Source organism: Callionymus lyra, chromosome 1 (assembly GCF_982586985.1).
Source record: "Callionymus lyra chromosome 1, fCalLyr1.hap1.1, whole genome shotgun sequence".
Taxonomy (NCBI): Eukaryota; Metazoa; Chordata; class Actinopteri; order Syngnathiformes; family Callionymidae; genus Callionymus; species Callionymus lyra.
Window position 1 is genome coordinate 20,022,700 of NC_141818.1, and position 12,133 is coordinate 20,034,832.

The following is a 12,133-nucleotide window of genomic DNA, read 5'->3' on the forward strand; positions in this document are numbered from 1 at the left end:
ACAACTGATGGTGCATCAAGAGGCCTCAACAACCCATCATTATCTCGTGAACATTTTAGTTTTTAAAATTGTCGTCTGTAGTCAATAACATTTTATTTTAGCCAGACCTATCTTACAAAGGTTTGATATGTCTCATGTATATGTCTACTGTGGATTCATCCAAGATCTTTAACTTACAGTGGGTACTGAAAGTAATCAAACACCTTTCGATTTTTCACTCTTTCAGTTTCCTTTTTTAAATGAATTTGCAAAAATGTATACATTTCATTTTTTCCTGTCAAGATGGGGTGCAAAGTGTACATTGATGAGGAAAACAATTAACTTAAATGATTTGAGCGAATGGCTGCAATGAAACAAAGAGTGAAAAATCGAAAGGGGTCTGATTACTTTCCGTACACACTGTATAGAAGCTGTAATTTAAATGTTCAAATTGAGCACAACTTTATGAATTTCTGTGATAAGATAGCGATGTTTTTATTGAGAAAAGTAACACTATTATTGAAACAGATCAATACAGAATAAATATATTTGAAGAAGATTCTCCCGGCGGTGTCTGCTAAGTAGTCTGTAAAGAAGCTTGGCAACATTTGTGTCACATTTATAATTAGAGCGGAAAAACTAATCCCATTCCATTATAGCTCAAGACTACAATTATTGCCAAGACAAGACCAGAGACCATTCAGACCCACACCAGGAGTAAGTGGTCTGCACACAACCCCGCAATTTATTTAAGACATGTAACTATTTTTTTCAATTTCAAAGGTCTCAATAACCTTCTGTGTAGTAAACGTTTTCTAAAGCAGTGAGTGGGTGAATAGTTGCAGTGGGCGAACGACGCCTGTTGCAAAGGCGCTAACCACAGGTCGTCACATACAACTTACTTTCCTGCATCATTATTCAAACAGTTTTAATGATATTTTTTGCTGTTGTCTCCACTCGTTTGAAAAAGAAACATTATTATTTTCAGGCAACTTTAGAAACAAATCACCACAGCTGCAGTGTGTCAGATCCCAATTAATCAATTACACCAAACTCATCACAAGTGCGTCAGGGTTTTGTTTGCGTGTCAGCGCGGCAGATGTTCTCTGATAGAAACTAAAACAACATTTTGCAGCTGGGCTTTAAAGCAAGCACCTGTTAAAATGGTGAATGAAGTAACTCTTCCTGACCCATCTGTTTTTTTTTTCTTAACCGTTCCATCTGGGAGAAATAAAGAAAATATACAATCAAATATCACTCCATTAATATTTAATATAAACTGTCCTGGTTTGACTCGATATCCCTCGCTTGGAAACCGTCTCCACTCTAAGGAAGTACGGTTGTTTTGCATCAGGTTTTCTATTTCCAGCTAATGTGACGAATGTGCTCAAGTTGAGCTGCCGGGTGAATCATCATCAGTAATCATAGCTGAACAGACGACAGTCCAACTGAAAAAAAAAACAGACCTCAGACATCTCTGGGATTATACAGGAATCAAACATTTTTGATTGCTTTTGGTGACTTGTGGAAGAAACAAGGAACATGTACGATTAACATCGAGAACCTTAGACCTCACATTATCATGATGATTATAATTATATACATTGATTTTCTGCTGGTTATTCCTGCTCAGAAGAAATAATCAGCACCTATCCCAGCTACATAGGTTGCAATATTGAGCGTATTTTGAAGAAGAAAGGTAATTATTATTGTCTCCAGAATTTAAAGTGCACCTGAATGTAAGCAGGCACCAACTAAATTAGAAAAAATAGACATAAATAGACAATATTGCCTGTCTATAAGCAACAGGTGTCAACATTGTAACATGAGATAATAACACTAACGATGAAACTTATTTTTTTTTTTGATCTCATTGAACAGTCCCTGTAACACGGCAGTAAACCGAATAGATACTATTGTGAAGTTTGGGCCAACCTTTTTACTTTTTTTTTTCCATTTCCAATATCTCACCATCGATTAATTCATGCCAAAGGTATGTCTTTAATCTCTATTTCCTTCTTCAACAACCAAATAGATCATTGTTACGTTAATTTTGTCCATGATGCAAATATTCACAGCTTAAAACAAAATTAAACTATTATCTACTTGTCAGTGGTTGGAATACAGCTTCTGGTGCTGCCCGCTAGTGCGCTTCCTAGAGGCAGTCAACACCAAAAAGTCTATGTACAAGTCACATCATTTTAAAAGCTGTAGGGTTCAAACACATTGAATAAAGTATAGGCTTGTAGTCCAGAATATACAGTAGTTGTTAACCCTTGACCCAAAGGCCCGTAAAACAAGTGAGTTTGTGGTATCCCTTGTGTGGCTTCTGGGTCAAAGTGAACTCCATGGCTTCCATAAATACATATGCAGTGGTAAAGGTCATTCACCTGAGATAACACAAGGGTTAAACTCATTAACATAGAAAATTGTCTAAGAAACAAAGGCACTACTGGAGACAAATGATTATGCAAACATGCAACAAACCGGGAATTTAAGTTTATACCTCAAACGATGCATGGAAACCTTGAAAATAGCTAGGCCATTAAGGGCTGCCACAGCAACTTGGTCTTCTCCACATTAACCAATCTTGGTCCTTCTCACACTTATATTTAACTTGTCCAAAGCACACTTTCATGACCCCTCTGCTCTTTTAGCTTGTACTACCATTTCTAACACACGTTCTCCCCTGTCTATCCGATCCTCCGTCTAACTCTGGTGGTTTTGGTTTTCTTCTCGGTCACAAATGAAAATCCAAGCATCTTTAACTGTGTGTGCCTCAGAGCTAATGCCTCTAAGCTGGCTTGAATACAAATGTATATTAAAATTAGATTAAAAGAAGACCCTCTGATGGCTCTTACAGTTTAGAAATATGGTGATATTAATTTAAAAGAAAATTTTAATCATATTAAAATGTAATCTGGATCTAATATGTATGATGGACAGGAGGTCATCCCAGTAAAGTATGTCCCTCACATCCATCTTTTTCATCATACTTTATCTGATAATTAACACACACCATTTCCCATTTCTAGTCAGAGACAATAGATTCCATCAAATCAATCACCCAGAGCTCATTGAAGACATTCCCAATGATAAGCCAGCTAAATAATTGGGAAACAGACAGGAAATGAAACAGGCGAGAGGGGATTTTTTTAATGAGAAATTGAAAACATGTTTTGATCAATAGAAAGTGACGAATAATTTACACTAAGATTCAAAACACTCGCAATCATTCTTCGTTGTTGTTTAGCCGAGTAATTGTGTTTGGGATGGGATGGACACAGTCCAGAGTAATTACATGCAACTCCTGTCTGCTGGTACCACTAGACTTTAATTAGCTTCTTTCTCTTCACTAAAGATAGATAGCGACCAGATGCCTGGAGGCCTTTCCCTGGTTATTATGAGGAGAGGACTTCAAAGAAAAAAATAAAAGGACAAATGTAATAATTCCTTGCTTCATTACAAGTGAAAGTGTTCCTTGTGAGATTAATAAAGGCCACAGAGAGAACCTGTCCACACTGAGTTCACACGTTCTTCCCGTGTGCACAGTGAGCTAATCTAATGGTTGACAGACTGCATTCATAAAGATCAAGTCAATTCTTCTAAAAGGGTCAGTATTTCATGTCAGGTAAATGGATAGTTCACCCCTAATTCCTATTTTCTGCTTACCCCCATGTTGACTAAGATTTGGGATAGTAATCTGTTCCTTTTTAAAGTAATAGTCAAAATATATGTACATTTTAACGTAGTGTCTTGAGGTAAGTGGTCTTCGTCCAAAAAGACGCAACTAAAAACATCCAAATACCTCCATGCGGCTCGTCAATAATGTTGTACTTACTTACAATAATTGTTGTAAGTAAGTAAGTTATAGTTATTTGTAAAGCACCTTTCTAGACCAGGGTCACAGAAGCCCCAAGAAAATTAAGAAAAAGCCTGCACAAATATAACGGTCTTAAGATGCTTCTTGAAGGAGTCAATAGACTAGGAGCAACAGCCTGGAAGGATTTCTCTACTCTTGACTGGAAGCGTGTTCAGGAACTATCAGCAGATTCTGATCCACAGACCTAAGAGCCCGAGCTGGAGTGTAAGGCTGGATCAGATCACTGATGGTTCGGTGAAATGTGAGTTCTCTTACTCGCTGCAGAGTTTTGTATTAACTGTAGTTGACTTGGTGTCATAGCTTGACAAGAGAAATAGTTTCTGTAACAGTTAAACAAGTCTATATTTTAAGCTTGTTTGTAGCAAAGGCGTAAAGGCCAACATGCTACCCAGACAGGAAGTACTCCGAATAAATAACATGGGAGCTTCCATATGAGGATGAATAGTTAAATTTGGGTTGAACTATCACTTTGTGTCAACTTTGTGTTAACATTTCATTATAGCACAGATTCTGTTTTCAGTTTATATTTTTACGCCTTTATGTGCCTTTGAGAGAAAAGATATGCATACAGAACGTACACGTTGACTTATGAGAATTCAAGGTCAGCGTAAGACACACTAGGGCACACCATCGTCATGTGTCTTGCTTTTTTCAGCAGTTAGCAGTTAAGAGAGCGTAGTAAACGACCTTGCTAAATGTTGCAAAAATCGATGCTACAACGTATGTGTATGTGCACTGTAGAGTACATCACTTTCTTAAAAAAACACATTTTTAAAAATGACTATTATTACAAAGTAGTTACAAGAAAATGAACAATACCTTAACACAAGATTAAGATACAGGTCCTTGCCACAACTGCCATACCACTTATTTTATGTATGATAGCATGTGATAATGAAAAGTGTCTATTAATGCTTATGTACTTGCATTTTTTTTTCTATTATATTCAATAACAAATGATCAAGAATCTAAACTGGCCCTTGTGCTTTGGATACTGAAGGCATTCAGTAGGAGCTCCTAGTGAATTATAAATAGTAAATTAGAACCCCATCGTAACCTTTCTTTCATCAACCCCCTGTAGTCGGATGATCTCCGGCAGGCTCGGTTATCATGAACTGCCCTGGCTAATTGTTGAACTTGTTCATGTCAATCAAGCCGATCCCAAATGGCAACCCCTCAGCTCGTACTACAATGAGCTGCCAGAACCCCGGTTGCCTTTGAGGAGTAATTGCCCTCCACTCACACAAAAGCCCATCTCCATTCTATTAGCGGCTGTACAGCATGAATGGTTGAGGGAGGCTGATGATTGCAGACCTGTTCCAGCGTGTACATGTGCTGAATGGACTTTTCTCAATGCCATGTGTTTGATTTCCCTCCAACAAGGCAAACAGGAGGAGGAGGTAATTGCACTGGGAAGGTATTGTGTTCTCTGACATGAAGGTTTATTCTACTTAACTCAAGAATCAGGAGTGTACAGGGAGTATTAAGAGAAGGAAAATAGAGCGTGATGTTGCCGTGAATACAAGGAATAGAAAAATGAGAACCACCGTACGGCTTTACTTAGCTTGTGTGTGCAATGATTGTTGGTTTTTTATTCTTTTCGTTCCACTAAATGTTTTATTGACCCGGAAATTCCATCAACACACACTGAAAAAACACACATCTTTTACTCAGGGTGTCAAATCAATCAAAAACGGAGCAAGAAGGAGCAGCATTACTTAATCAGTTCATTTTAAACTTGACATCAATGGGCTATTTTACTAATGGATGATACTGTTGGAAGCCAACTTTCTTTTAAACAAATAAATGTTTCTTGCCACTTCTTTCCATTTGGATTCATTCCTTCTGCACTAGTGGACCATTATTTATCGATGAATTGGCATCCGAATTTGAAAACTGACATAAACACCGTTCTATCTGGTTGCACGATGTTTTATTTGTGCAGTGGATGGTGTTGAAATCAGGTTTGTTGGTTTGCCAAATAACAAAAACTATGTATATGTCACAGTACAGATTTGGAATCCTACTAGAAGAGATTTTGTAGAAATTCCAATCCATACTAGTAGGATTCCAGATCCTACTGGATTCCAATCTATAATTTGACATATATTTTGCTTTGAATAACTATTCGATTCAAACCTGAAAGGCGCAACTTGTAATAACAAGACTCCTTCTGGAGATAAAAGGTTGAAAATAATGTAGGACAATAGTACTGTCCAGATGAGATGCTTTGTATATTCAAATGTATAAAGCCACAGAAGTCCTGCAGAAACGTATTGGACGGTTACAGGATTTGAAAAGTTTCAATGCTTTACTCATCCAAAACCACACAACATCAACACCACCAAAGAGTGACATTTATATTAAGGAAGCAATTTACACTTTAATTCATCTGTCAATATACATAGAAAGCAATATATTCTTGATGCTAACGTGACGTTGCTTAATATTGTGGTCAATCCACGGAACATTGAACAAGAGAAACATGACATTATTCTTCAAAACAAATATTAGAACACATATTCTTGGTTAATATAATCATAAAGTCTGCCAAAAATGTGTACAACCGATCTGGTAAAAATATGTAAAGGGTAGTATACATACAAACATTTGTGAATTAGTGTGAACATTTACCATAAATACTAACTTTTTACATTGAGTTGTGCCAGAAGGAGTGAAAATTCAACATGTTAAAAATAATCCAGTCGAAAGACACGTTTCTTTAACTGAACTTTGTTTGTTGAGATACTTGTTGAGATACTTGAGGAAAATATTTTCTTCTAAGATTTCTAGTTTTTGCTTTGAAGGGTTGATTTACATTGATATTGAATTCATCTGTTGCTCTTTCAAGACTGCTGAAACAGCAATAACTTTACAAAATGAACATCAACATTCAACATTTTGGATCCTCACATTTTTCCATATTAAAACTACAAGAAAAAAGATTCATTGCAACATTTATAGATATAGTGTTTTCAAATTGAACAAAATTGTCTGTTTTAATATCTGAGGATTTGAAGAGGACATTTATCGTTTTACCTAATAAAAAAAATAACCTTGATTAAACTAAAACCTCATTGAATAAACAAAATACCACCGGGACAAACATCAGGGTTCCAAAGCAAGTGATTTGATAAAAAAAAATGTTTGACAGTTTAGTCTTAATTAGTTCGAAGTTTTACTATGCAAAATATTCCAGTAGACACACAGAGCACTAACATGGCTCACTGGTATAATGATATTAGTAACTTCTTAATAGAACAGAAAATAAATCTTCATATCTGTTAAAGTGAAATTAAAAGATATTTATTTTTATTCCATTCCAAAAGTCACAGAATTGTTTTTGTTTGTATTTACCCCTGAACTGACAACTGCACTTTCACATCCACAGATTAACATCGCCAGCCTATACTCTTATGCCAACTCAAAGTCTGTTGCCACTTCCGAGGCAAGCGTTAAATCATCCTCAGATCATGAAAAGAATGACTGAATGGTAATAAATAGAGGTCTGAGCGCTCTCAAGCATTTCTCATTCCAATAACCCAAGGAGTATGTATAAATTCCAGATGGTTCCACATGACTGGAAAGAAACATTTTCTGAATTTAAACGGTAACCAATTCCTTCACCAAACCCTTTTGCTCTCGTGAAGCGTTAAATTCAACCCAAAGCAGCAGCAGAAGAGATTTACATTTTCTGTACACAGGCTTTATGGCCTTTGGCTCTGCTGAAGATTTGCATTAAGGGGATTTTTTTTCTTCCTCCGGTGCTTCCATCTAAGAAATTCTGTCTTTGCAAAGTTTAATCATGGCTTGTGTTGACGCCCCTGGGGTTTGTATCTTAAGCTGTATCCCTCAAGGCTCCGCGAGGAAAAAATTATAAGCTGTGGCTAACAATGAATATAGATTTTCTAAATCTCTCTCAACAGGACCATCATTAATAGTAAAATGTTGGGATTTTTGGCATTCATGTGGCCCTTGAATCTGTCTAAGGAGAATTCAACCACTTGCAAATATTTCAGAGGAATAATTGAAATTAACTATGTACAGTTGCACACTTGTGGTTAAGTGAGAGTTGAAAAGAAGACATAATGTTACCCATGAGTGTTTGGTATAGAAGGTTGATAAAACAAAGAGGTCATTATGTTATGACATTTTATTTACTTATCCTTTCCAAATTTTTATTTAAATATATAAAAATGTTTTGCTGCATCAACAAGTTTAAAATTAAATGACATAGTAATTTAAAAAGGTTGACCTTCCCAAGAACTACAACTGTATTTCTGAAATATATACTGCATGATTTAGATTAGATTAGATTTCGATACAGGCTTTTCTAGGGGATTTTTGGCAATACAATAAAAGCTGTTTCTGGAAAGCACCCTGGACTTGACATATCAATGTGTGCAGTGGATTGCTTGAACCGTTATGATGAAATGAAGGTCTTACCCGCATGCCAAGCTCAATATTTTCCCCTCCATAGACTTCCATGCCTGGATCCAGAAGACCGATTTCACCAAAGTATTCCCGGTTCACAACAAAAGAACAGCCGATCATTGCTGGAGTTCTGGAAAAGGTGGAGAAAAGTGATTAAATCATCGAGATCTTTGTACAATAGATAACATAACCATCAGTCTTGTATCTGGTCTGTGTTGTGTCCGTAGCTCTCTGGTGTGATGTAAAAGGGACTTTGGACTGATAAATGGTAGGTACGAGCACAAACTTGGAAAAGCCACCGTGCTTTCATGTGAGAGGTGAAATCTTAAATCTCGGTTATTGAATTGTGGAAGTTGTGTTATTGATCTGAGTGTATACATTTTTTTTGAACCAATGTGAAATAAGCTCCATGGCAGCAGTATGTGCACTGCTCTTGATAGTACTTTGAAGATCTATATATTTATGGTCAATCCACACTATGAATCTGAATGTAGTATTTTTAAGGACTACTTTTTGTTTCTTTTATACTTAAAGGTTAGTTTCCCAAAAATCGAATCAATTTTTCACTCACCCTCATGTCGACTAAGGGTTTGTATTATTTTCAGAGTAATCCATTCCTTTTTAGAGTTATAGGAAAAATGTAAATCCACACACTTTAAAACTTCCATGGTGCTCGTCTGGGATGACCATCTTGTATTTAAGCCTTGACATCAGGAATTGTAAAAAAAAAATAATTCTTAATGTTTTTTTGTACGTTACAGACAAGCACCATAGAGGTATTCAGATGTTTTTAAGTTTGTCTTTCTGGACAAAGATGAAGACGACGACACCTGAGCTCCTATCGCTACATTTAAATGGATATTTTTGCCTATAACTCTAAAATAAGCAATTGCTCTGAAAATAAAAGAGTGAAATACATTAAATTGAAATTCGACCAGTGAGTGGCTCTGTTTTACTTTCTGGATTAGGTCTATACGAAGTACTTCAAACACACTTACTGCAAAAACCTGTCATGCGTACAAAGGGTCCAACAAAAGGATGTGTGAGTGATGGAAGTATATAAGAGGAACTAAAAGCAACTTTATAATTCATGCCTCATTAAAAAAAGCAGTGACCCATAAACCATAGACCTATTTCTATTTCAAATCTTATAGGTTTCTTTAACAACCATACGTACATAAACATATAAAAAAGATCACCCCTTTAGAATTAGACTGAATGCACCTCAAATTAAAAACACTGCTCTGATATTCAGTGTGTTAGATCTTGTATTGGTTTTACTCATAATTATGTATTCTTTATGATAAATATTTTAGAAACTGAGTTTGAGGTGTTTGAGGCTAACCCTGTATTCTTAGGCCCAGAGGCGAGTTATAGTCTGGACATAAGGATATTACTGACAAAATAAAACTCACAAACAGCTTTACAATTTAAAGTCAAGTCACTTTTTGAGCTCTTAATACTAACTGAAATTCACAATCCTCAGCTGAATCAATGCTGTACATAATGCACACATCCACTATGCCGACATTTTGATGGATGCAAACAGCATTCTACTGTGCACACTGATGAGAATGGATTTCACCTACTCTGGGTTTTGTCATCAGCAAAGTCAAATACAAGAATTACTTCGAGATAAGAGGCAGACAGAAATTATTTCCTCACAGCTTACAAGTAGAACTAAAGCTGCTTATGTTTCCATTATGAGTTGAGGAAACAGATCAATCGTAACAATGGGGAAACTTTCAAATTCCATGAATATCTTTGCAAAGTTTGCCATGAAAACCTCACGAAGTGAACGACATTGATTTGCCAAAGTTTTTATCGCTCAACTCCTGACTTCAACTTGGCTTTGTATGTCCTTTATTACCGGGTGAGGATGGCCTGATGTCGCCTTGTACCGTCATGTTTTAATTGCGCTGACGAGAGGGTTTTCTCTGTGCCTTTATTTGCACACTGTAGATAAAAGAGACTGACACAGCAATCTTCTGGCTGTGTTCTTCGTCCTTCCTCTCGTCCTGACGAGTGCCTGACCATGCTTGGCTGAAGAAACCAAACATTCTGTGTAATGTTGAGGTCAAAACACTACAATTGTAATCAAGAATTGAAAGAAAAAACAACCTTTTCTTAAATCAGCAGAAGCACCCACTGCCAGGCCAGAAAATGATTTACACTCAGAATGCTGTGAAGATCTGTGAAGGAAATGTTTCCAGTGTTTTTAATAACATTTTATTTATTTCAGATTTTTTAATTTTTACCAAAAGATTTACCAAATGATCTGTATTTTTCATTAATGTAACTATTTTAAAGTATCGTTTACAGTCACATCAATAGTAAATATCTTCATTATTTTGTAGTTGCCTATTTATTATAAATAAGTTATATTTGCTATATAGTTATATTTTCTCATCCTGCCTTTTTACCAGTGACGTCCTCATAAATGGATGCAAATCAGTAAAGCTATTAACATCATTTTTCCTTTAGCAGCTTCAGAGAGTAGAGTTATACCTTGACGTGAGTTCCCTAACATTCTGTTTCATCTGCCAGACTGTTTATCTTTCATTACAAACTGCTGATTTTACCGCAGGAAAACTGTGGCAGCCAAACAGTTACATTTGCAGTCGGTTGCACTTCCATGAGTGCAGAGAAGACGAAGAGCAATAGCCGATCTGTTCAGCCCTACCTTGATCTCCTACTGCTGCCTTACAAAAAAGAAATAGAAATAAAAGATAGAACGAATAATCTATTATATACAAGATAATATCTTATTATATCTTCTTGTCGTGATGGTCTATGTATTTTATCAGTCAGGTGTGAGCGAGTCTGACAGCATCATGGTTGGAACCAAAACATTTCTGGAGATTAACAGTTCATCATCAAAAATGATGTTTACATCTAGAAGAGAGTGAAACCACTAGGACGAGGGCAGCTTGAAATAACTTGTCTGGCTGGAGCACATTTCAGGAGCTAAAGAGAGCCGCCTTCGTGTTCACGCAGGATCGGCCGTGCTACCATGGCAACAAAATGATGGTAATCTTCTTGATGTGAATGATGTAAGATTTTCCTTTTGTTTTTGAAGCTGACCATTTTTTTGATTTAATAGAACGTGACATGATAAAGGGTATTTTTTTTTTTGTATTTCAGCTTAATAAGGAAAGATGGAGGCATTAACACAGAAAATCACACCACTAGAGAACATAGTTAATCTTCATTGAAGAGGGAGGAAGACAATGTAGTGGAAATGCTTGTAAAACCCACAAAACATCTGACGCCAAAGATCCCTCCCACTATTACTCACCTTCTGCAAGTATTACAATCAGGTTGCATAGTATTCTGAAGCATTTATCTTGTCTAATCTTGTCTTCCAAGCTTTTTTTCCAGGCTTTTATGAGATGTTATTAACTGGATTATTTGGTAACCTTTCTTTGAGCAGGGTTAAAATATTGATGGGTTGATGAGGCTTCATCAGGCGGTATACATGTATGTATAGTCAACTAGATGGCACTCTCGGCATTATAATTTGTATTGTATTATATTGTATTTTTTTAAACTATTTTATGAAGATCAAACATGGGTGTTGGTGATGGTCTGATGAAGCTTCAAGAAGCAGTTTTATATTTTTTTAGGCCAATCGGCGACATCCTTATAATTAAGGTTTCAAATAGTTGTTTCATGCAATATATTATGAGGATACTGCTTCATGAAAGGTCATAAACCCATCACTGGAGAGCGCTACCTTCTGAGCTAAAAAAAACCCCCTGACAATACATCATGAAGTTTCATGAAGTTTCATCACCATTAGAACTATCAACTAGAACGCTATAAGCAGTACCAGTG

The 12,133-nt window shown here is 36.3% G+C and overlaps 1 protein-coding gene across 1 annotated transcript in view; it reads right to left on the reverse strand.

The window, feature by feature from the left end:
- Window positions 1-12,133, reverse strand: part of galnt9 (polypeptide N-acetylgalactosaminyltransferase 9) — a 104,392-nt gene that overhangs the window by 37,692 nt on the left and 54,567 nt on the right. Inside the window, exon 6 of the mRNA XM_087796553.1 lies at window positions 8,309-8,426. Coding sequence (XP_087652679.1) covers window positions 8,309-8,426 — 118 coding nt within the window. The remainder of the gene's footprint in view (window positions 1-8,308; window positions 8,427-12,133) is intronic.